General features: G+C 46.1%; 1 protein-coding gene across 1 annotated transcript in view; it reads right to left on the minus strand.

Moving 5' to 3' along the window:
* The window catches only part of erc2 (ELKS/RAB6-interacting/CAST family member 2), an 81,372-nt gene that overhangs the window by 37,361 nt on the left and 16,511 nt on the right, over window positions 1–27,500 (minus strand). The window contains exons 2-6 of the mRNA XM_063216505.1: window positions 11,164–11,190; window positions 8,639–8,812; window positions 7,308–7,577; window positions 6,361–6,435; window positions 573–728 (exon numbers count right to left, since the gene is read on the minus strand). Coding sequence (XP_063072575.1) covers window positions 573–728; window positions 6,361–6,435; window positions 7,308–7,577; window positions 8,639–8,812; window positions 11,164–11,190 — 702 coding nt within the window. The remainder of the gene's footprint in view (window positions 1–572; window positions 729–6,360; window positions 6,436–7,307; window positions 7,578–8,638; window positions 8,813–11,163; window positions 11,191–27,500) is intronic.

Genomic DNA, 27,500 nt, shown 5'->3' on the forward strand with positions numbered 1-27,500 from the left:
TCCTCACTGACAGGTTAGGGTTAGGGATTGTTTTGTGTTAGGGTTAGGGATTGTTTAAGTGTAACATTCTATAGCTATATTTAGGGTTAATATGAATGGAAGGAACCCACAAAGATACAAAGGTTGGGCTGTGTGTACATGTGTGTGCCAGTGGTACTCGCCTACCTTGGTCTTCATGAACCTGGGGTGGTTCTTGCAGACCTCTATGTGCTTGTTGGCATCCTTACAGATTCTCCATGACCATGTGTGTGTGTGTGTGTGTGTGTGTGTGTGTGTGTGTGTGTGTGTGTGTGTGTGTGTGTGTGTGTGTGTGTGTGTGTGTGTGTGTGTGTGTGTGTGTGTGTGTGTGTGTGTGTGTGTGTGTGTGTGTGTGTGTGTGTGTGTGTGTGTGCACGTGTCTGCATGCCAGTAACCGTGTATGTCTACCTTGGTCTTCATGGAGTGGTTCTTGTAGACCTCCATCTGTGTGACTGCATGACCGTGTGTGTGTGTGTGTGTGTGTGTGTGTGTGTGTGTGTGTGTTTGCCCATGTCTGTGTACAGTGTGTGTGCGCCTCAGTCGTGCATGTCTACCTTGCTCTTCATGAACTTGGAGTGGTTCTTGTAGACCTCCATCTGCTTGATCTCCTCCTCGCGGTCCTCTGTGTGCAGCAGCCCGTTGGCCTTCAGCATCTGGATCTCGTCCTCCAGGTCGCGGATGTTGCGCTCCAGGGATGCGATCTTGGTATCCTGGAGACCACACAGGACGGAAAAAAACAACCATTTCTAAAACGGACGCCACCCACTGACGGAGATGCGGTTTTGCGGTTTATCCTTTGAGCAGACCCCAGAAAAGTAAAAAACATTTCCAAACAAGTGCCAGACAATGATGCACTTTTTAATCCAAAGGCAAAGACGGAGGCGAATGCAGAAAATAAAGCATTTATAAAAATGAATATGCCTGTATGACACACAGAAAAACACACTCCTGAGGTGGTGGGCGGATAAAATTCAAATGACCTTACATAAAACACCTGCCAGAGAGAGACAGAGGGAGAGAGGGAGAGAGAGAGAGAGAGAGAGAGAGAGAGAGAGAGAGAGAGAGAGAGAGAGAGAGAGAGAGAGAGAGAGAGAGGGAGAGAGGGAGAAGGAGAGGGAGAGAAAGGGAGGAGAAATAAGAGAGAGAACTGGCAGGTTCTGCTGCGGAGGCAAAGCATTTGAAGTGGTGAGGAGGAGTTTCATCTTGCAGAGGGATGAACAAAAAAGAGATGAAACGAGAGAAAGAATGAAAAAACAGCTGCAGCATTTTTATGGCAAAGAAAAAAAAATATATATAAAAATCCGCCTTTCTTTCCTCTGCTCCAAAAGGATTATTTAGCTAATCACCATTGGGAAGAATTGAGCACACATCCGGACAGTTTCAGCACAGGAGATCAACCGCAGAGAAAAGAAGAGGAGGAATGACGAGATGAAGATGAAGAAAGACACACACACAAACAAAAGTGTGTGCAGCCAGTGCAATGGCTCGTTCCCTCTGCTCTCTGCAAGGCACTCTGTGAGAGCTTGTGTTGGCTTTGCAGCCTTTTTAAATAAATAATCGCACGTCTTTAAGATTAGATATGCTTCATCTCCCATTCTCTCTCACTCTTTCTCTCTCTCTTTCTCTCTCTCTCTCTCTCTCTCTCTCTCTCTCTCTCTCTCTCTGTCCTTGAAGTTCACTATACCATTCTCTCTTGCTGTTCATGAACGTCTAGGACCACCTCAATATCTGAACTCCAGCAGCAAGCATGAGCTCTGATGGAGAGAAGACCCCTACACAACACTGAGTGACCCTGTGGGAACAACAAGAGGCAGTTGGGGAGGCAGGGAAGTAGGGATGGAGGACAAGAGTGAGAAAGAAAAAGTAGGAATGAGAGAGAGAGAGAGAGAGAGAGAGAGAGAGAGAGAGAGAGAGAGAGAGAGAGAGAGAGAGAGAGCGAGAGAGAGAGAGAGAGAGAGAGAGAGAGAGAGAGAGAGAGAGAGAGAGCACAATAAAAGAGGGAGAGAAAGGGGTTGGATGTGAAAGAGATAAATAGAGATGTGAAGAGAAAGGAAAGGAGAGATGAGGTGAAAAAGAGAAAAAAAGAAACGTAAGAAGGGATATGAAGAGAAAGCAATGAATGAGCGATAGGGAGAGAAAGACATAGGCAGAGAGAACAGCAGAGAGAGAGAGAACTGCATAAGCCACTATATAAGCCACTATATATATATATAAACTCCCACAAGTTTATATTCTGCAGAAAGCCTCTGGGCCCAGTTAATACATATTGCAAAAACAAAGTGTTACTGGTGTTATTTTTTTTTTTTTACAATAGAGCACCCCAAATCCAGAATACTTTCATATGTTCAACAGTCATGAGGATAACAAACAGTTAGTATAGCCAACCGTATAGAGGGCTAGCTTCATACTGGCAAGCCAACAAAACTATGCTAATATAGCCTCCACATTAGCTGTGGCACAAGCCTAATCAGTTAGCCATTTAGCATAATGATGCACCATGATTGCAGATAGAGACAAAAGGCAGTATACAGTAGGTTACATTGTACCTGCATGCTGATGAGTGATAGTTCATTTCAATGCGTAGTGTGTGTAGGCTACAGCTTGCTGCACTGAGCACCTTTACAACTCTCCTCTCCTGCGCTTCTCTTCGCAGACTGTTGCTCTCCCTTTTCCGCACACACACACACACACACACACACACACACACACACACACACACACACACACACACACACACACACACACACACACACACACACACACACACACACACACACACACACACACACACACACACACACACACACAAACCTGCATCTACGGTAGTGTATTCCCTGTGCTCTGCATCATCTTCCTGCTCACAAAGTGTAAGCAAGTAACGAGTGTGTGGAGTGCAGCGAACGAGCAAACGAGCGCACCTGAATATCGCCATGGCGACAGATGGAGAGATGGAGAGGAGGAGGAGGAGGAGGAGAGTAAAGTTGGGTGCTGTCAGGGAGACCAGAGATTAGCAGGGTAGCAAAAGCGCTCTGTATTTCTCTCTGTTTGTATCTCTCTCTCTCTTTCACTCTCTTGGTCCTGTTCTCTGCATTTGGTTTCCCCCGCTCCTCAGAGTCAAACGCGTGGCCATAAGCGATGAGAGGGTATAGTATTCAACGCTGCTGGGTAAATAAACAACACTGCTGCTGCTGGGTGCTCTCATCAGCCTCCCTCCCTCCCTCTCTCCCCTGAGTCATGTGACCGCTGCCAGGCACTCTGGGTACCACAGGGCTGCACCAATCACACGAGACGAGAGGAGCGGAGCGGGAGTGCCTGGCAAATGTGTTCCTGTGTGTGTGTGTGTGTGTGTGTGTGTGTGTGTGTGTGTGTGTGTGTGTGTGTGTGTGTGTGTGTGTGTGTGTGTGTGTGTGTGTGTGTGTGTGTGTGTGTGTGTGTGTGTGTGTGTGTGAGAGAGAGAGAGAGAGAGAGAGAGAGAGAGAGAGAGAGAGAGAGCAAGAGAGGCGCTGAGAGAATAGGAGATTGTAGAGTGCAAGACTGAATGAGAGTGGGGAGGAGAAAGACATGAAGGAGAGAAAGAGAGAGAGAGAGAGAGAGAGAGAGAGAGAGAGAGAGAGAGAGAGAGAGAGAGAGAGAGAGAGAGAGAGAGAGAGGGAGAGGGGATGAGGTCATGTCTTATTTTTAGCCGGCGATGTAAGGGCTGTTAGTGACAGTGTGTGCATGCATTTGAGTGTGTGTGTGTGTGTGTGTGTGTGTGTGTGTGTGTCTGTGTCTGTGTCTGTGTCTGTGTGCGTGTCTGTGTGTGTGTGTGTCTGTGTGTGTCTGTGTGTGTGTGTGTGTGTGTGTGTGTGTGTGTGTGTGTCTGTGTGTCTGTGTCTGTGTGCGTGTCTATGTGTGTGTGTCTGTGTGTGTGTGTGTGTCTGTGTGTGTGTGTGTGTGTCTCTGTCTGTGTCTGTGTGCGTGCGTGGATGCGCGAGTATAAGTGTGTGTGCATGTGTGTGCGTGCGTGCGTGCGTGCGCGAGTGCGTATGAATGCGGGTGTGTGCGTGCATGCGTGCACGCATGTGGTGTAGTAAGGGCTCTGCAGGCTGTGAGCTGGGCTCGACTCCACACCTCAGAGGGGCATCTCTGCTGGATGGTGAGGAGGATGAGGAGGAGGATGAGGAGGAAGAGGAGCAGGGAAATGGCTTTGGCTGTGCTGCTGCCTTCATGTGCTGTAGGATACACAGCCATTTACCTGCCCTCCAGCATTCTTCTCACACACTCTCTCTGTTTCTACTTCTCTCATTCACTCCAAAGCTGTTACTCTTTCTTTTATATACTATATGTTTGTACACTAACACATTTGTGCTCTCACTCTCTCTCTCCCTCCTTTATACTATTTGCACTGCTTCTTCTACCTTACTGCCACATTCTTAACAGCTTCAGTTTTCTCTGTTTGCCAGTGATTCCTTTATCTCTTCTCTCTCTCTCTCTCTCTCTCTCTCTCTCTCTCTCTCTCTCTCTCTCTCTCTCTCCCTCTCTGTCTCTCTCTCTCTCTCTCTCTGTCTCTCTCTGTCTGTCTCTGTCTGTCTCTCTCTCTCTCTCTCTGTCTCTCTCTCTCTCTCTCTCTCTCTCTCTCTCTCTCTCTCTCTCTCTCTAGGTTTCTACCGGTTTAATCAATCTGCTGCAGGCTCCTCAGTTGTGCATTGCTTACTGTAACCCGCCACACTTTCACCTTCAGTTTTCTCAGTCTCTCAGCTCCCGCTCTCAGTAATTGTCTCGAGTCTCATCATCTCTTTTTCCTTCTTTCTCTTTCAATCTCTCTCTCTCTCTCTCTCTGTGCCTCTCATCGCCTCTCTTCTACCTAGCCTCTGTAGCCTCTCTCTCTACCTCTCTCCATCTCTCCTACACACACATTTTCCCCTTCAGTTTCTTTGTCATGAGATTTCTTCTTGTCTCTTGTACAGGTGAAGGTATGAAGGTAGCAGCACAATGTTGGTATATGTAGCTAAGTAGAGCTGAACCACCAGAAATGGAACCTGCACCATTGGAAGTATCAAACTGGGGCTCTGACCAGTACACCAAAGAGCCAGGCTGCAGAGCATGGCCATTCAATCATTCGTAAAGCGCACCCTTCCATTTCACACGCTCAGCGTGCTCTGCCCCTCACACAACTTCCACCATACTTCTCCCATCCAGTGTTCCCCATCATCTACACTTCACCCATCACTGGGGTCCCTTCCACCCGTGTCACCTGCTGGGGGTCCCTCGTATAGAATTAACACAGCTTAACACAAACTGGGTGCACGTCGGACGGCCTCACAGCAACCATCTACCAACCAACCTTCTTACAACATTTCTAGAGAAGGGGAGTAGAGTTGCCCTGCCAGGACTCCAACCCAGACCTTCTCAGGCACCAAACCTGGGCACAGGCTGCTACACTAAAGAGTCAGGTTCATTTGTGAGCCAATCAGAAAACAGTTGAAGAAGGTAGGTCTGCACACTGCGGAATAAGCTCCAATAAATAAAGTTTATTGAATTAAAGCAGCAATATTATTCCACAGTGTGCAGACCTACCTTCTTCAACTATCTGACACTTTTGTCTAGCACCTGCAACAAGTGACTTTGGATGTGTGCACCCTACCCAAAACGACCCCAGTCAGAAAACACCCACAACCCTAGTGATGGTCACTCCATCACAGTAAAAGAGTTGATGATTTGTCAGTAACAGCCCCATGTGATAGGACAGCATGTGTGGCGCAGCACCATATTTTGTTATTTCACTCTTCAGTAACCACAACTGTTTAATAAAATGCTTTTAAAACGCCCTGATCACATAGTAAGAACATTCTTTGAAAATTGCCACATCAATAAGGTCCGAATCCTTTAGCAGACCTCAGTTAGCCACAAGGCCTTTCTCAAAAATCCTCAAAATGTAAAAAAGTGGCAACTCCTGGCTCAATGTCTTTTAAACTCAACGTCTTTAAAACGGGTATGCATTGACCTACTGCACTGGCTGCCTGTCACCATTTTGTAATGATATAGTCCAGTGGTTCTCAACCTTTTTTGAACAAAAGGCCCCTTGACCTCATCATAAGCCTCCCAACGCTCCTCGTCCTCATCATAGGGCTGCCAGTGCCCCCCTTAGTATTGAAAAATAAGTAACTAAGCCCCGCCCCCACTCAGCTGTATCCTTCTCAATGCCCCCCTAGGGCTCCCCAACGCCCCCCTGGGGGGCTGTAGCGCCCCCGTTGAGAAACACTAATATAGCCAAACCAACACATCCTTCTGTGACATCCTCTGCGGCTTTAAGCATGACTAAGTGTATACAGTAGCGTATATGAAATAGACTGTAGGTCTTACCTTCATCTCAATGATGGTCTGCAGGGCTTTTGTTTTGCTGGGGTCCTGGTGATGCTGATTCCTCTGGTGGAGCTCCTGGAGGATCAAAGGTCACAGTTATATTATACGGTTAGAAAAAGTAGACTAGTAGAATGGCATTGAGTGATGAGCAAAAATGATAAAAACGAAAATGGTGAAAGCTAACACAATTCACCAGTCTGGGGTAGAGGCTCTACACATCACCGATCATCTAATTCTACACAATTGACCTCTGAGGTGCAAGGTCTACTGGGTGCAATGGCTCACTCTACACAAATTTTGCACACCACTGAAGTAAAGATCTGCTGGATAGAACAACTAATTCTATACCAATTTTCCACACCATGTAAACTACTTCTTGACACCACTAATGGGTAAAACAGCTACAGGTAACTTTACACAAATTCTTCTGGCTGTCCTCTCGTGAGTACAGGAACTTCTGTGTGCAACAGCTATATCTACACATCACTGAGCTCTGTGAGAGGCAAGTTCTCTGTCCAAGACAGGACAGTATGAGAGAGAGAGGAAGTGAGTTGGAGAGAGAGATGGGGAAGTATCGGTGCATGGATTCGAATTCGGATCGCCAGTGTAGCAGTGTAGTGTCCAGGCATTTGGGCCATTTTATACTAATTCTACACGCAACCGACCTCTCTGAGCTGCAGGTTCTACAGAGCAGAGAAAGCAATTTTACACTAACTCGGTGTAACGGAGGCTAACTAGCAGAGTTGGCGTGGAACGTTAGTAAACCTCCCTCCCAAAGCCTCATACAGTGTCGATGCCGTTGGGCTGGGAGACTGGTCTCTTGGCCCAGCGGTATCGTACTGTGTCTCCCATTGCCGAACCGTTGTAGTTGACGAGGTCGCAAGTTCGATCCCAGAGGGGAGCGAACAGGTGCAAGATGACCTCCGTCACATCTGCACGCTACTGACCTCTCGGAGATGCAGGTTCTCCTTCTCCTTCTGCTCCAGGATGACCTCCAGGTGGCTGAGCTGGGCCTCTGCCTCGGCGATGCGCCTGGCTCTCTCCTGCTCCTCCTCGTCCGAGGCCCGCATGCCTCCGCCCGACGGCAGCCCTTTGCTCTGTAGCATCTCCAGCAGCTTCTTGATGGACTCGTCGCGGGCGCCCAGCGTCTGCTTCTGGGTCTCGATGCGCAGCTCCATCTCCTCCAGGGTCTTCCGCAGCAGGAACAGCTCCTTGGCCTGCCAGGAGGGAGGGGAATAGAATAGACAACAGGTTCTTTTTGAGAACCAGTCCTTGAATTTCTTGGAATCGTTGCAAACTTTTTGCAGAAGATTCTCTTATCGATTCCAGCAGACTCGATTAACGTCACAGACTTCACGCAAGATACAAAGTAAGACTGCATCTTACCCATCATGCAATATTTTAATGAATGTTGTGTTTTGGCACACTTCAGATTGATGCTCTTCTTTTTGTCCCAAATGAGAATTGATAAGATAATCAATGGTAAAAAAACAAACAAATCACTACACAAAGCAGAATCGACAAATGGAATCAGATTATTAAAAATCGCATCAATCATGGGGAAGGGTTGGGAGGATGGGATTATTGTGAATTCATCCTCTACTATAGCATGTACAGCATATACTTCTCAGAAAAAAAGGCATTTAAGATTTAACATTAAACTTTAACATTTCCCATCCCTATTTGCTGAAACATGAACACTTAAGTGCACAAGGGCACCATTTGAGATTCAGCAACCGTCTTTAACATTTAATTACCGGTAGTAGTAAATACCTGTCCTGTCTTGCACTTTATGTCAGTCTTTAAATAGTCTTGTGTATGTTTATAGCCCTATTCGGGCTGGACTAGTATAATGGGGGAACCTGGGTTAAAGTAATAATAACCGGAAAATTGAATCCCGTCCGAACGTGCCAAAATCACATTTCCCCATGTCCACACATAAAACTAGTCCCGTCCGAATAGGGCTTATGTTTTGGCATGGTATAGAGAGTGAAGGTAGAGATGGCGTCCACGCCTTTGTCTTACTTGAGAAGTTTCGCTCGGTGCGTAATTCCAATGCTGTTCAGTGAAACTGTATTAAAAGCTGAACATAATGAGAAGCCAAAACAAAAAGTGGGATGCAAACGTTTCGGGTCTAGCCCATCATCAGTGTTCCCAAAATCAACTTATGGGCTAGACCCGAAACGTTTGCATGGCTTAGAGAGAAAACGTAATTTCATTTTCCTTTTATGACAAAACTTGAACCCAGTCACTATCAGCCCATCCCTCCCCTCCCCACCTGCCGGTCGTGCTCGGCCTGCAGCTGTCGGAAGTTGTCCTCGGTCAGCTCGATGGTGGTGAAGTGGTCGTTGGGCCCGCCCAGCCGCCCGCTATTCTCCTGCTGCAGCAGCTGGTTCAGGTCCCGCTGGGTTCGCAACTCGTCCTGCAGCGCCTGGATGGTGAGCTGCAGGTGCTGAAGGGAAGGAGAGGAGGAGAAGACGAAAACAATAGGAAAGGAAAGAAAGACACAAAAGAATGATAGATAGATAGATAGATAGATAGATAGATAGATAGATAGATAGATAGATAGATAGATAGATAGATAGATAGATAGATAGATAGATAGATAGATAGATAGATAGATAGATAGATAGATAGATAGATATAAGACACACGGACACGGAAATGCAACAAAGGGAGAGGTAAACACAGAGAAAGACAGGGGAAGATGCGGTGAGGATATAGTCAGGTGGTTTACACATATACACACATGTGCGCATACTGTACATAGTATGTGTGATTTACATCCTTTCGTTCTTTGGGCATGCCAGGGAGTGGAACGAAATGAGAAAAGTCACACATACTGCACCCCACAAACGCACAAACTCTTCCTAAAACAACAAATAAGCTTAATTTCTTTTCTTGTTTTTTTTTTTTTTTAAGCTGAAGAATGGGCAATTAATCTTCTGGGATGAAGAGAAAGTTTGAAAAAAAAAAACCCAACTTAACATAAGATATAAAAACTTGTGATTTAACTATTAAACTAATAATTAATTCCAAAATGTGAGTTTGAACTAAACTTGTCAGCAAGACAGAATGTATGGTTACAGTGTTTTTACATTTGCTTTCCTGCGTAAAAAAAACCATGTTGTGAAAAGGACTCCTAATAACTTTGCCAGGCTGAATAAGTAAATAGCATCCCCCATAATCACTTGAAATGATTTCAGCTAATGAAGCGTTTGACCAGAGTGGATCAATAGACATCCTCCCTCTGTATTGAATGGGTTTAGAAATGCTCATATGTCAAACATGGCTCATTTGACGTATGGTGAACATGCAACAGAACCACAACACACACACACACACACACAGTCACACAAACACAAACAGGAAAACCGGGGTACAGAACAGGATCAGGAAGGAGAAGCTGAAAAGAGAAGTGGGGTTTTTTATCTCATCTCAGTTTTCCCATTTTTTCAGCATTCTTGGGCTGAGGTACTGTAAGGTCCTCCTGGACTCTGCAGTGAGAGAGTCAGACTACGTGAGAGCAAGAAACAAGGCAGAGTCCGGGAGATAGGTTAAGCTGGTCCGGAAAGATATGGCTTTGATCCCAGTAGAGAGAGAGAGAGAGAGAGAGAGAGAGAGAGAGAGACAGAGACAGAGACAGAGAGACAGAGAGAGAGAGAGACAGAGAGAGAGAGATAAAGACCGAGAACAGAGAGAGAAATTGCAAGAGAGAGAGAGAGAGAGAGAGAGAGAGAGAGAGAGAGAGAGAGAGAGAGAGAAGGAGAGAGGAAGGCACAAGGAGAGAGTGTGGAGTGAGTGTGGACAAAGAGGAAAAGGAGAGGAAGGCACAAGGAGAGAGAAAAGGATACAAAAGAAATAAGCAGATGAGGTGATAAAGTGGAGCGAATGGCTATGAGGCTGTGAGACTGGAGACTGGAGCAGCTGAGAGCCTGGTTGGCTATACCACTGGAGCCCCAGGCTCTGGGGGGGAACTAGAGCGCATTATCACCACCGTCATCTCCTCACCTCCTTATTCCATTCCTCAGCTCTGCCTGCAGTACCACTCCTCCCCAGGTGAGGACACTGTTGCCCCCCAGCTCTATATACTGTATATGGCTGGCTCTGCCAGCACCGGGATTCTGCTTATTATCTTGTGACATGATGCCCTCTGCTGTACTTGTAGTAGAAGTAGCAGTAGAGATACATAATTGATCCCGAAGCAAATTACCGTACTTAAAGTATTTATTTGATAAATAAATAAAGAGCATGGAAAGAGTAAACCGTAGCATAGGAAAAGATCTGATAGTAAACACCCTAATATAGCGGGTGTTGGCATCAGGGGTACTGAGGAGCTTTTTCTTACCTCAAAAAAGCCACTATACATGACACAAACACATACATTAAATGGGAGGTAGGTATAGGCTGGTGGATAGCTAAGGTTATGAATAAAGGTTCGCGACGGGCTTTATTACAAAATTATAGACTCGGGCGTTTACATAAGTCTATAGACATTGTACTGTAAAATAGAATAGGGAAGGAAGAACAAGCCGGAAAGAAGCGTAATCTGCCAGTGCTACACTGGAGGGATTTCCTCATCTGCTTGCTGGAGATGATTCACCACAGTGGTGGAGTAGGAAGGTAGCACCACAAGGATATACAGTACCAGGAGAGGGAGTGGTGGAGGGGTGGATACAGGGGCAGATTAGAGGGATGGGAGTGGAGAGAGAGAGAGAAACACACTACACACACCGCTGGCTGGGTGGTGTTCTATGTTCTGCACCTCCCACAACAGGGCGGTTGCAAAACATAGCCACAAACCTTAGTCCTCCGGGCATCCAGAAGGTGCTGCTTAACACGATGGTGGAAAAGAAAGGGGGTCAAGAAAGACAAAAAGATAGAAGGAAGAGAGAAAAATGAAGGAAGAGAAAGACAGAGAAAGTAGAGAGGGAGAAAGAGAGAGAGAGCGAGAGTGAGAACGCATAAATGGAAAAGGCAATGTCAGAAAAGAGAGAAAGAGAGATAAAGAGAGAGGGGGAGGGAAGGCAGTACAGAAGTAAAAAGGTGGGATTGAAAAGAGGACAAAAAGAACATAGTGAGGATATGGGTAAAGCAGAATGAAACACTGACCCCATTACCTAGATGCTCAACAATAAAAAACACAGAAACATGTAAATCTCTAGGATGGAAACCCCCTTTTTTGCAGTCTTTTTTAATGTATTAACTTTTAAAGGTCTTTTTTTAACCACCAGGCAAGTTTTGGCAAAGGCAGTTTTGGCAAAGCCTAAAAAAGACAAGTACGGTATGTATTACCTTGATTGTCAGACAATATCTGATCATGTGGTAGAAGCTTTTCAAACTGATGTGAATTGTAATCTGGATAGCTGCTTAAATCTAATTAAACCAACGTAATTGGAATTTAGTAAAATGAAGCCCGAAATGGTGTTAACAAATTAGTTGTTATTGTTCCATCAGGCAGGTCTGGTAGAAGGAGCTTTTTTTTTTTACTGAGGGAAGAGATGATATTTCAGCATTGCTGTTTCCCCCAGCGCTCACCGTGCTCACAGCGAGTGAGGCTAATAAGTGTGACCATAAAACAGTGGAGTGGCAAATGAGTAAACACAGTGTACTTCACACTGCAAACCTGAACATAATATTATTCAACATGGCCATCCTGAACAAGACCAAAAGGCATTACAGTATCCTACAGTACTACATGATGTGTGCTGCTATGCACTGCAGCATAGTTTTCTCCCTGAATAGAGAATGCATTGATTTTAGTAGTTTACGTCCAGGATTTATGCTGCTCATTCGCAAATGTTATCTTTTTCATGAGTATTTTCCACCAACTATACATTTCTAAGTATTTGAAATTGGAAACCAGAAAAAATACACTAAATTACACTTTACTACAAACATAAAAACAAGGTAGATATTCTCTGTGTCCGCCATCTTCATTTTCCAGTAATACATCTCTACTGTGGGCGGCTGCAACACTACCTGCACTTTGGACCAGTAAATATTAGTTTATTATTTAGTATATAATATATTCATGAGTAACTCACATATGGGAATGGGCAGCATAGTTGCAATGGGCAGCATAGTTGCAATGGCTACTCTGGCCACAATCCTACATACTCTACCTTGAATATATCATGACCACACTGTGCGGAATAAGGACAATGTGCTACTACAGCATATCGTTTTGTTCCTGACATTTACTGGAGTGCACCATGTAGTGAGAGTGTGAACGATTTGGCCTCGGTGTGTGCGTGCTCTCCCGCTGATTCACTGTGACTGAGTCCAATTCACCCTTGAAGCTGAACACAATTCAACAAGGCTGTGCTGAATAAGAATGTCCAAAAAAGTGAGACATGACGTCTAGACTGGAATGGTGTCTGACAATATTCACTCCTACGTAGGGAGCCAGTGAGCATGTCGTATTCGAGGTGTTGTGTGGTGAGGTGAGGTGCGTGCGGTGATGCTGTTTTTGAACAGACTCATTCCAATTCCACATATGGAATCGATGCTATCTGATGAGATGAGCCCATTGATCTCTGTCTGGTGCTGTGAGATATTCTGACCATCAGAGGACAGAGAGCCACAGTAGCACATAGTGCAGAAACACACTTTATATTTACATCACGCACGCATACAATACATCATTTTACAGTGACATCTACAGAGGCAGGGCCGGTTCTGGCTTATTTGGTGCCCTAGGCGAGTTTGAGTTCTGGCGCCCCCCCCCCCCCCCCCCCCCCCCCCCCTCCCCCCACCCCCACCCCTTTCTTATACCTTACAGATCACAAGAGTAATATCCGTAGTAAGCTTAACTAAATAGCATCAAGAACAATAACCGTTTTTCATCAAATGGATTTGTGGTTCTTTTTGACAGGCGACCAACACATCAGATTGAGTCGCATGAAAGTAGCTTCACTGTGTGGTATGTTGGATGTGATGGTGGTGGGGCCCCCAACCCCAGATGAGATGGAGGTTATCAATGTGTTTGAATTGTAACGTGAAATTGAAATGCCAGGAGAGTGATACAGTAGGCCTACATTTGCATGTAAAATGCATGTGTAGACAATAAGCCTACCAAGGAGGTCTGCATTGATCTACACTACCTACAGCATCACAAAGCATGGCAGCATAACAATTTTAATAAGCTACACATTTGTGCTGTCTTCCAAACCAATTTCATTTCTGGACTGGAAATAGTGGTGCATTTGTGAGTAGGAGAATGAGAAGGGGGCTATCTATGTGTTTGAACTGGAGGGACAGGGTGAGAGAAAGGGAGAAGAGCTGTCACGCTATTGAATTTCATAATATACAAAATATAGTAAATAGCCTCACTTGTCTGCTGTGCATGGTTCTGTTACATGATTAATGTAGGCTATGTCATTCTGGTCTGGAAATTAATGTTTTTTTAAGCTTACAACAAGCAGGTAATTCATGTGGATGGAAGGAGATATGGCAGCTAAAATTGTTTTAAACATTGCACCAGTCTTACTTTACATTGCTTGTCAACCTAAGCAAGTAGGCCTATTATGATATCAGGTGGGTGTTAGTGAGTAGTGAGTAGGCTACTAACAGCTACTTTACTGGATTTCATTGCTTGGCATACTTGGCTAATATTAGCATGCTAACTAGCGATTTCTCTGATCAAAAACAAAGCTCTTTTTCTCTCTAATTCCAAATAGTAACCTCATAACTATTAGGCTTCCCATAATCACAAACGGTTGCTGATTAAATCACATAGTTCCAAAACACCCTCTGAAACTCCTGCATCATGCAATGAGTGGTTTAATGAGAACATAATAATCTCCATCCAGCAGAGCAGCACTATTGTTTGCGAGGGCTCTGTCTCTCGAGTGAGTCTCCAAATGAAAAATAGAGCGCAGGCTGTCACTCGTCCCGCCCCCTTTCTCAGAACTGTCTGTTTATTGGTTCACAGACTTCCCAGAGACAGTTGGAAGCGATATTACTATTGGCTGAGGGGCGCTTTGCCGTGAGGAGCGCTTTCGCCACTCTTTGTTGATTGCGACTTCATAAAAAAAAACTTCATATCGCAAAATTACGCATAGGAGAGCGCCATTTCGGCGCCCCTTCTTCACATGGCGCTCTAGGCGACCGCCTAGTCGGCCTATGCTAAAAACCGGCCCTGTACAGAGGCAGGTCTTTTCACATACTTTAAGATTACAGTAATAACTCATCTCTACTCTACTCTACTCTACTCTACTCTACTCTACTCTACTCTAGTCTAATGTTTCATATTTAATCTGGGTGTGTGCTGTGCTCTGATGGTGATAATTTGATATCAGTTGGGAGTCGAATTCCTTGTACATGTAGGTGTGCTTGGCTTACTAATAAGAGTGTGGTTCTGATGAGATGATAGGATATAGGGACTATGATGAGGTGATGGGATAAGTCCATTGATGTCTGGTGCCATTGGATACTTTCACAAGCAGAGGACCGAGTACCGCAGTAGCACATAGAGCAGAAACGCACACTCCATACTTACATGACGTCATATATTGGTTTATCTGCATTTAATATCCTTAATTCTCTTCGGGATAAAAAAAAGTATCTCTACCTTTCACTAATTCTTACAGTCATCATCTGGTGACTGTCAAGCTTAGCCTACCATTCACATATTTGCAAATTAACTCAGTAGTACAACTAATCCACAAAATCAGTGAAATGATTTCCACCCAAAATATTGGACTCGTGGTGTTGTACATTGCAAGAACATTTGGTACTTAGCTTGGATGTGTGCTCTCCTGATTATGATAGCTCTGTCTGCTGCTGTGAAGTGGTTTGACCACCAGAGGACCCAGGGTCTCAGAGGACAAGGCTCAATATTTATTTAAAATATGTATTCAATTGTCTGTGTCTGTCACACACCCAATATGGTAACATTTTGTGATAAGGCACACATTTAAGCATTAGTTATTAGTTAACAAATAGTTACTTACTCATTGCCAAATATCGTTTTCAATTTTAGTCACTGATTGTTGATAATGAATACACCTTGTGTTCCTAGTTAGTGGGTCACGACTTTGCATATCTGTAATCAAAGAAATTACTATTATTTCAGCATTTACATCAATACTTTTAACATGCAACACACTACAGAGCAAATACTAATAGATGTATCCCTAAAATAAAGTGTTACCGGAATATCATTACACCATATCTTCATAGCTACAACTCAGTTACCTCATCATGAATTCTGATATTATTCAGACACAGTGCATGTTTGAGTGTTAAGAAGACTGTGCAGGTGCCTCATGTTAACCTATAGCTTTAAAAGGTGAAACAATCATCATTCTTTTTATTTACAGATGAGGAAAATATTGTGACAAATTTTTTGCAGGAAAGTCATGACTTAACTAGGCCAGCAAGATGAATACATTATATAATAATCACTTGCTGTTTTTGAGAATAACACTTGGTAATACTTAAATAATGCTAAATTGTGGACCTTATCGTTAAGTGTTACCCTCAATAATAACATGATATGCTGTGTACAGCATATCCACTGGTCCGTCTGTCGGTCTGCTGTGAGGTGCTCTGACCACCAGGGGACCCAGGGTCTCAGAGGACCAGAGCCTCCCTAGCCACAGCATCAGCATCACGGGGGCTAAACGCAGTGTCTGCTGGAACGTGCCATCGCATCTTACTTCCAGCTCCCTGAGCATCGTGCTCATGTCTTACGTAACAACACTCCTCTACTCTCCTCTTTTATCATCTCCAAGCTCCCCTCATGCCTGTCCTATACTCTCCGCTCTCCTCTTTTCCCATCTTCTCTCCTTTTCTCTCATTCTCTTTCTTCTACAGTATGTGAAGACCAATGGTCTGCTGCTTATACAGAGCAGTCACAGGGAAACACTCACATTCCTGCATGTACAGTACACACACACACACATGCACGTGGCTGTACATATGCCTACCTACAGAGAGAGAGAGAGAGAGAGAGAGAGAGAGAGAGAGAGAGAGAGAGAGAGAGAGAGAGAGAGAGAGAGAGAGACAGGAAGAAAGAGAAAGATAGACAGAAAGATAGACAGAAAGAAAGAAAGACAGAAAGACATGAGAGAAATCCATGAAGATAGTAAGACGTGCATGCATGATGGAATGAGCACACAATCAATTCACCATCTCCACTCAAGCACACATGCACTGCACACACATGTGAAATAGGTGAGTTGCACCGATTACTCATAACTTGAAGTTATGATTACTCATAACTTATTATGGCATATTTTACAGTTATTGATCGCCTTCCCATAAATAATCGCCAGCTAAGCATTAATGAAAAGCTTTGAGCAAGGAAAGTAGTGGGCGGACCGGCCGCAATAAGGGGAGTGTGTGTACACAAACTAGCCAGGCTCCGATGCAGAGACACATGAAGCCAATTAATCAGAGTGAATCACTCCAGATTGTCCGTCCTCATTAGGACTAATGACATCCAACAGAGCTGAGGGACACGGCTTTATCAGAGATGCACGCCCACACACGCACGCACAGACACACACACACATACACACGCACGCACAGACACACACACACATACACACACACACACAGACACACACACGCAGGCAAACATTCACAAACACACACACACACACACACACACACACACACACACACACACACACACACACACACACACACACACACACACACACACACACACACACACACACACACACACACACACATACACACACAAGCAGGCACACATTCATTCACACACACACACACACACACACACACACACACACACACACACACACACACACACACACACACACACACACACACACACACACACACACACACACACACACACACACACACACACACACACACACATGCAGGCACACATTCACACACACACACACACACACACACACACACACACACACACACACACACACACACACACACACACACACACACACACACACACACACACACACACACACACACACACACACACACACACAGACAGACATAGAACACACACACACACATCTTATTTTAAGCACAGACGTTCCGATATAAACGCAAGCAGTCACATGTTGGTGGAAATGGCCACAGCCACTCTCCGCCAATGATAAGATTAGATTTCCTTCAGGCAGGAAGTTCAACGAGGGCACCGCACATTTCTTCTTTTCCTGGCCAGGTTCTCATTGCTTTGGCTTCCTTTCACCCCTACCTTCATCCCTTCCTCCCTCCCTCCCTCTCTCTGTCTCTCTCTCTCTCTCTCTCTCTCTCTCTCTCTCTCTCTCTCGCTGTCTTTCCCTCCCTCTCTCTCTCTCTCTCTATCTCCCCCCCCCTCTCTCTCTCTGTCTCTCTCTCTCTCGCTGTCTCTCCCTCCCTCCCTCTCTCTCTCTCTCTCTCTCTCTCTCTCTCTCTCTCTCTCTCTCCTCCCCCCCTCTCTCTCTTCCTCTCTCTCTCTCTCTCTCTTCCTCTCTCTCTCTCTCTCTCTCTCTCTCTCTATCTGTTGATCGATACTCTCCCTTGCAGGAAAAGCATCTGAGGAAGCATTCCAATAGGCCCATCTGCATAATTAACCTTGCGGTTTCTTATGCACACAAAGCCACAAATACTCTGGCTCATCCACCCACCCCCATTCACTCATCCACCCACCCCACCCACACTCGACTCAATATGCTGCATCTTATATCGGCCTCATGCCCATATCTTGACCCCTGATGTCTTGCTCTCTCGGCCCCCTGTCTTGCTCTCTCTCTTTGCCCCTGACCTGTCTCACTCTCTCGGCCCCTCTCCATCTTCGACCTGAGCACTGTCACATAGGGCTGTGCAATATATCACGTGAGCAATTGAGAGCACAGACACCACTGTGTGTTTCTCTATGGCCCTCCACTCACACTGCTGAAGGGAGGGGAGATTGCGAATTGTTAAGCACAATTATTTGTCTTTTAAAGAAATATTGTCTAAAAATATTGCGATGTCAATATTGACTGAAATAATCGTGATATTCTTTTTTCTCATAATCTTCCTGCCTCATGTCTTGCTCTATGGTGGTCTCTGTCTGACTCAGTTGTGCCTCTATGTCAGTGTTTCTCAACAGGGGTGCCGGGGCACCCTGGGGTGCCGCGGGCTCCCGCGGAAATGTGGCTGATAAATAAATTATGTAATATAATACATATTTGTCTAAATTGATCAGTTAATGCTAGTCAGTGGAATCTTTCATCTGCCATTTACACACAATAAAGTAGATATAGGTCGCCCCAGTCAGCTGCAACTCGAATGTAGGTTGTGTGATGTCTCCAAACGTGTTACTTTTCTAAGCTTATGTGGTATCGGATGCGATGCCATGTTATAGCTTGTTGGTTTAGGGTGCCTTGAAATTTTTCATGAATTGAAAGGGGGCCTCGCCTAAAAACAGGTTGAGAAACACTGCTCTACTGTATGTCACTCTATGAGCTCTCTGTCTCACTCTCTCCGTCCCTGTCTTGCTGCCATTGTCCCTGAATCTACTTTCTGCACCCTTTTCTTATCTTGCTCTCTCAGTCCTCTATCTCTGTCTCTGTTTCTGAGCTCTCTGCCTCTCTCTTCTGTCTGATGTCTTCTCTTCTTGCCCTCTGTTGCACTCTGTCAGTCCTAGGGTGGATTCCAATATGCAGACTTCCGTCCTCCCTTGCTTACTTGGCTGCTTGTGACCTCACAATGACGTCACTGGCGACAGAAAATTAATTCAAATATCTTGCAAAATCACAATTCTAATGTCAGTTTCTTATTTGCAATCGGGATGGTGAATGAAGAACAGTCCCCCAAAAATTGTTGTAGCTAGGTTGACAAGTGGGGAAACTTTATTGTTTTCTCCACGGAGGCAGGGTGTCAACAAAATGCGAGGCCACAAGCACAAATGGAGGACGGGAGTGTGCATATTGGAATGCACCCCTAGTCTCTCTCTACCCCTGGCATCTTTTTGTTGCCTCAGCACTTTGTCTCACTCTCTTGGACCCTGTCTAGTGCTCTGTCCGCCCGTCCTCTGTCTCTGTCTCTGTCTCCGAGCTCTCTGTCTGTCTCCCTGGCTCCCTTGGCCCTGGGCCTCTTCTTTCTGTCCTCTGTCATACTCTCTTAGCTCCTGTCTCTGCTCACCTAAAATGAGGTCAGACTTTCAGATCGCCCCCTGGAGGATCGGTGGCTATATTACCGTTGTCTGCCACTCAGACAGCTGTAGAGGCTATATCATTTTGTCAGCTCTGACTACCAGAGCACACCTTCAGCAGGGAGGGCTCTTGTTTTTGTCACCTCTCACACACATTGTCCTTCGCCTTCAAACGAGTTGCCAGGTGTGGGAGGGATAAGGTGTGATGGGTTATGAAAGCCTCAGGAAAAAAATATGTCCACTATTCCTGTCTGTTGGAAATTAGAGGAGGCACACCACACTCCCTGTGGATATGGCGTATGTCTGTTAAAGATTTTTATTTTGGGCCCAGCCATGGCTATAGCGGCTGGGCACTGGATTGCTATGCGGGCGACCCGGGTTCAATTTCCTATCCTTCCCCATCTCTTTCTCTCCCCAGACATTTCCTTTCTGTTCTCGACTATCCTATCAAATAATAAAGGCACAAAATCCCTAAAAAATATTACAGTTTTTCTCGATTGCTTACACACAATTTTCGGAATCAGTTCTCGAATTCTCAAAACACACACAGACAGTCACTACAATAAACATTTTTAGAGCCATTTGAACACTAATATGCACAAGGTAAAACTCTATAGCTTGACACACAGTAGAAACGTATTTTCTTCAGTGTTCCACTTACTAAAGAGGGTATTTTTCTGTAGTAAAATACTGAAATATTGTTTTTAGACTCAGAGTACACAGATGTGTGGCAAAAAAATATTTTACATATTTTTCGGACATTGAAAAAAAAAACACAAATTTACAGTAAAATATTGGGTAACCACATGAAAGGGAGGGACCTCTTGTATTATATATTTTGGAGATCAAAAACTAAACAAATATTGTGATCTCACTGCATCCACTCATGTTTTCATCAACATCACATGCAATGTGTGTCCTTATGGGGTGATGACTTCAGAGTGTAAACAGGCATGAAGAGAGTTTACCCATGTGATGAGGATGCGAACATAGTATGGCAGCTGATTTTAGTATTTTGAATGACAGTGTGTTCCATCCGAAAACCAGGATTATTTATATAGGGGAGTAGGATGGGGTGCAGGGAGTAGGATGTGGTGTTGATGGGGAGTAGGATGTGGTGTTGATGGGGAGAAGAATGGGGGGTGGGTGTGGAGTAGGATGGGGTGCGGGTGGGGAGTAAGATGGGGTGCGGTCCGCACCGTGCAGATGGGGAGTAGGATGGGGTGCAGGGAGTAGGATGGGGTGCCGATGGGGAGTAGGATGTGGTGTGGGTGGGGAGTAGGATGGGGTGTGGATGGGGAGTAAGATGGGGTGTGGATGGGGAGTAAGATGGGGTGTGGATGGGGAGTAAGATGGGGTGTGGGTCTGGTGACTGTTCATGTCTGCTGCTGATGACAGCAGGCCCATCAAAGTGGTCATGCAGGGCCAGCGGGCGGAGGGGTATTGTTTCTGACCCCCCAACACACACACACACACACACACACACACACACACACACACACACACACACACACACACACACACACACACACACACACACACACACACACACACACACACACACAAACTATTTTCGCCTACTACTGGACACGAGACTCCAGTGGCGCTATGGTGCGGATGGGGAGGGGGTGTTCATAAAACCTACCCCGCCACACAGCTCATGTCTGCTGCAGATGACAGCCGACACTTCATAATGGTCATACAGGGCCCGTCTCTGGGCAGGGTGTTGCTTGTGACGGCCCCAACTCTCTCTCTCTCTCTCTCTCTCTCTCTCGCTCTCTCCCTCTCTCTCTCTCTCTCTCTCTCTTCACCTAATCCACAGGACTACAGTGGTGCCATGGAGAGGGGGTGTTCGGAACATCAACCACACCTCCATCATATTGGTTATACAGGGCCCGTCTCTGGCGACGAAGGGTGTCGCTTTTGACGCCCTCAAACCTTATCTTATTCTTCTAAAAATGAAGACTGCAGGGGAGTGACAGCGTGGAAGGAGAGGGACAGGGATCCGAAAACATACCCGCCCACCTACTTCACATAAAAAGCTCCTGTCTGCTACAGACGACAGGCAGGCAGGCAGGCCCATCATAGTAGTCACGAAGACCAGCGACAAGCCCGCGAGCTGCTGTCAATGACAACAGCAGCTACGCCAATGACAACAACAACAACAAAAACAAGCTATAAAGATACACAAAACAGCATTGATCCGCTTCTGTCTAACAGGACACGTCAGCGCACCGACTGCATTACTAAACATGTGTTCCCTGTCTTGGACATCCTTGCTGGTGCCAATGTAAAAGAAGCCACGTGCAGTGCAAAGCAAAGCTGTTCTGAATGACGTGCGGAACGAACAGAACTCTGTATTATGTATAAATCTGTCTCCTTTGTGTGCTGAAGTGTGTCGTGTCCTCACTCTTGTCTTGTTGGCAGCAACACAGCGCAGCACATGCCTGCACAAAAAAATGCCACGTGGCAGGTTTTTATCAAAAAACTAAATCACATCACTGACTGCATGCACGTACTGTAATACAAGCTTTTCTGTCTTGGTAATTGGGGTGATTTACCAATGTAACAATGGGTTTACTGAAGAGCAAAGCTGTTCTTGGTGACGTGAGCAGAATGTTGTATATGAATCTATCTACTTTGTGTGGTGAAGTGCGTGCTGTGTATGTTGGCAGCAGAACACAGGCTCGCACATCACTGGCACACAAAATGGCATGTGACAGGCCTGTCCTGAGAGACAGCTGGAGAGGAGAGAAGAGAGGAAGAGAAGATGGACGCAGGAGAGGAGAGTAGAGGAGAGGAGAGGAAAAGAGAGATGAAGAGAGGAGAGGAGAGGAAAAGAGAGATGAAGAGAAAAGGGACGCATGAGAGGAGAGGAGAGGAAAAGAGAGAGGAAGAAAGGAGAGGAGAGGGGTGCAGAGGAAAGGAAAGTGGAGAGAAGAGATGAGGTGAGATGAGACGATGAAAGGAGAGGAGAAGAAAGAGAGAGAGGAGAGAGGAGGAGAGGAGAAGAAAGGAAGGAGGAGAAAAGTGAGGTGAAGCACACAAGTGCATACTGACCAGCTCTGACAGCTGAGGGGCCAGCTGTGGTCTGCTGAGCCAAAACAGGAGCTGTGATGCAGCAATGCCTGTCTACAGCTGTTTTCTGACTGACCAACCTGGAGTTAGAGTAGGCCTGGTGTTGGAGCCTGATCCACAGCATGAAGCTAAGTTCGAGTTCCTGTGTGGCAGCCAATGTTCATATCATCATGCGCATGTCTATGATATTAGATGTGACAAAGGGCACTGCTTGCAAAAGGCGAAAGCTGAAGACCATTGTTTTCCCAACAACAAGGCCTGTCCTAATAACATTTATCTCCACTAGCCAGCCCTGTCCTGTGATTTTGCTTCCTCTATTATCATAATATATGCATGCCTACAGTTTGATCTGTGTATTGGGCACGCGGTTGCGGAGTTGGACGAGGGTTGCCGGTTTGATGCACACATCATGTGACGTCCACGAGATTTCGAAGGTGTTTCCAGACGGACCTTACAAGGAGCAGTCACGGGTAGAGTTGCCAGATTTGTCTGATCATTTCCAGCCCAAACGGTGCTCAAGAAACGCTTTGAGGCGCTAAATTCTGCTCAATTTCAAGAAATTGCATTGATTTCTATGGCCACTAAACTGCAGGAAAAAAACACCAAATGGCCGTTTTTGACCATTTTTAGCCGCGGACGGCCATGCCAAGCAGCCCAATTGGGTGGGTAACCGCCCAATCTGGCAACGCTGCTAATGGGTGCTGTCAAGAAAACACGGTACAAAATCGATGCACACTGCGTGCTGTGGTGTGGTGTGCTGGGCTGTCACAGTGACACAAAAATGGGACTTTCTCACTGCTGTGAGTTGCTTTGAATAAAAAGCGTATGCCAAGTCTAATGGAATGAAAATCTTGACTACATAACTGCCGCCCACTGATGATTCAACTTCGCCCCTTAGCATGTTAACCTTCCATTTGTTGGCTTAACACTGCTGCTATGGGGCATCTCATTCATGAGTGCACGCGTAGGCACTGAAAGCAACGTTGAGCCAACATTGAACTGAAGAGAGAAAAATCTACAATGGAGAGCTCATGGCTCATGGATTATTACGGCATGACTCAGAGAGAGAGGCTGCCTCCTCTAAGACACAGTTTTTATTGGAGCTGAATATCTATACAGCACAGCATCAAACACAAACATGAGACGCTGGCATTTCCGCAGCAAATTAAATGTCAGTACATATTGCAGTGCGCGCTGGAACATTTTGATAAACACTAAGCCTTAAACGAGGTTAATTTTTTTCTACACACATTGGATGCATTCTGCTTTCCTTTTCTTGTTTCCAGATAACGGCTCTCAGGGGCAATGCGCTGTTTGAACACTATCACTGTAGTATCAGAAACAGTGCAAGCTAGCATACACCCACACACCCACACACACACACACACACACACACACACACACACACACACACACACACACACACACACACACACACACACACACACACACACACACACACACACACACACAGACACACACACACAACACACAACACACACACACACACACACGCACAAACGCACACACACACATACACGCAAATACACATGCACAAGAACACACACACACACACACACACACACACACACACACACACACACACACACACACACACACACACACACACACACACACACACACACACACACACACACACACAATCACACACACAAACGCACACACACACATACACGCAAATACACATGCACAAGAACACACACACACACACACACACACACACACACACACACACACACACACACACACACACACACAATCACACGCCCAAACGCACACACACACATACACGCAAATACACATGCACAAGAACACACACACACACACACACACACACACACACACACACACACACACACACACACACACACACACACACACACACACACACACACACACACACACACAATCGCACGCATACACACGCACACATGCACGCACAAATGCACGCAGACAGATAAACCTACTCTGAAGGCTGTACAGTACCTACTGTATTGTGTATTTGAAAGGAAGCGTATATTTTCTCTTAGAGAAAAGAGGAATGTTTTCCGATGCTTGACGTACGCCTATGCAGACTTCGCACCATCACAGCTGACATTGAACACCATGAGTCAGCCGTGATGGCCATGATTTAACATTACTGGGCATGCCACCAGGGAAGCTGACAGGGGGAGCAAAGGGGTCCCTTGTCCCGGGCCCAGGGACAGAGTGGGCCCATAATTGGGTCCTCATTACATTGTATTGATTAGGGTTGGGATCCTTTCAGATGTTTTTGTCCCGAGTCCAGCCAAAGCTGTCAGCGGCCCTGCATGCCACTGCCACTAGAGATGACTCAAAGGCTTTGACGTATGTGTGTAATGCACAATGAGAAACCAATAGGACAATGGATATATACGTTTATTCTCAGTCACCACCATCAACATCACTTCACTCTTGATACTCTGCAAGAGGATCAGGATGATGCTGGTAAGGAGATGAAAACGATGCACGCACGCACACACACACACCCACCCACACACCCACACACACACACACACACACACACACACACACACACACACACACACACACACACACACACACACAGTAAGTAAGGAGAGTGGGTTAACAAGCGGAAGGGAAATGATGAGGCAAGCAGGCAAGGTGACTCATCAAATAACATGGATGGGGGTAGGGTAGCCTCTCAAAGCGTTAGAAAACACACACACATGCACACACACACACAAACATAGAAAATGCGCACACACACATGCACACACACACACACACACACACACATGCACACACACACACACACACACACACACACACACATGCTCGGTGAGAGGGGAGGACAAAGGGGCATGTTGTCCCGGGCCCAAGGAGATAGGGGGGGCAGAATCAGGTCCCCATTACATTGTATGTATTGGGTAGGGGGCCATTTCAGATGACTTTGTCCTGGGCCCCAGCAAAAGCTGTCAGCGTCCCTGCACACATACACACACACACACACACGCACACGCACACACACACACACATGCACACACACACACACACACACACACACACACACACACACACACACACACACACACACGCACATACACACACACACACACATGCACACGCACACACGCACACACACACACACATGCGCACACACACACAGAGATCAACATGGCAAAGCCCATGGTTGTATTTTTGACAGTGTCAAAGAAAGAGGGGGAGAGTTCACAGCAGGGGATAGTGAGTGAGGAGACTGAAAAGAGAACCTGAGCAGATAGGAGTTTCCTTGGTCTTAACAGACTGACACACACACACAGGGAGCTTCCCTGGTCTTAGCTGACATATCTACTCAGCCTTGTTAAGCCATCGCTCCCAGCAACACACGGCAGGCGCTCGCTCACACTGATCGATACACACAGCATGTTCACCAGCTACAGAGCTGGGAACACATACAGTACACACAAACACACACACACACACACACACACACACACACACACACACACACACACACACACACACACACACACACACACACACACACACACACACACACACACACACACACACACACACACATGTGCACGCACGCATTCGTGCACACACACACACAAACACACACACACACACAAAAACACACACACATGTGCGCATGCACGCGCGCACACCCAAACACACACACACAAACCTGTGCGCACACACTCACACTCTCTCTCTCTCTCTCTCTCTCTCTCTCTCTCTCTCTCTCTCTCTCTCTCTCTCTCTCTCTCTCTCTCTCTCTCACACACACACACACACACACACACACACACACACACACACACACACACACACACAGCACACAATCTGTCCCACACAAGGTCAACAACACATAAAGATAGGACTACACACAAACAGCTCACTCATGTGCAAACAAACAAAAATAGTTCAGTCATGTGCACACAGTCCTCACAGTCCTTTTCCACTCTGTCTCTGGCAACATAACAAGGCAGTGCAGTGCAGTGCAGTGCAGTGCAGTGCAGCCAGGGCCACTGGCAGCTTTGGCTGGGTCCAGGACAAAGTCATCTGAAAGGGCCCCCTTACTACCCAATACAGACAATGCAATGGGGAACCAATTCTGGGCCCCTTATCTCCCTGGGCCCGTGACAAAACACCCCTTTGCCCCTGTCGGCGGGCCTGAGTGCAGCGCAGGCAGCGTCCTGGCACATCAAACTAAGCCGGCCTGGCACCCCTCGCCTGCCATCGGATCTCCCTCTATCCTCCTCCTCCTCCTTCCCCTGTTCCCCCTTCTCCTCATCTCCATCTCTCCTCTTCCCCTCTCATCCAAAACAACTGTTCCCCTCTAACTCTGATCCTCTCTGTTTCTGTCTCTCTCTGTCTTCCTCATTCCCCTTCTCTCTCTCTCTCTCTCTCTCTCTCTCTCTCTCTCTCTCTCTCTCTCTCTCTCGGTTCCAGGAATCCTGCCCTGCCTCCTGCACCCCTTTACCAGTGCATCCTCCTCTCCCAACCCCGCTCACCCTTATCCATTATACCCCCGCCCCCCTCCCCTGCCACTGCATACTCTCCCAGCCTCCTCCTCGTCCTCCTCCTCCTCCTCGTCCTCCTCCTCCTCCTCTGCCGTATCACCCCACATCCTCACCACCACCGTAAACGTCACTCTCCAAACGCTCTCCTTTCATCTCTCTTTCACTGCCACTGAACTTCTGAAGGAGTCAGCAGAGGAGGGAGGTCCTCTCTTCCCGCCTCCATCTTCCTGTACTGTACTGTATGTCACTTTTACTGCAGCTAAAAGGAAGGTGACAACCACTCGTCTCAGTATGATGCTCAGTGACAATGCAGCATAATATAATATGATATGATATGATATGATATGATATAATATAATATAATATAATATAATATAATATAATATAATATAATATAATAT

This window comes from Engraulis encrasicolus, chromosome 14 (assembly GCF_034702125.1).
Source record: "Engraulis encrasicolus isolate BLACKSEA-1 chromosome 14, IST_EnEncr_1.0, whole genome shotgun sequence".
Taxonomy (NCBI): domain Eukaryota; kingdom Metazoa; phylum Chordata; class Actinopteri; order Clupeiformes; family Engraulidae; genus Engraulis; species Engraulis encrasicolus.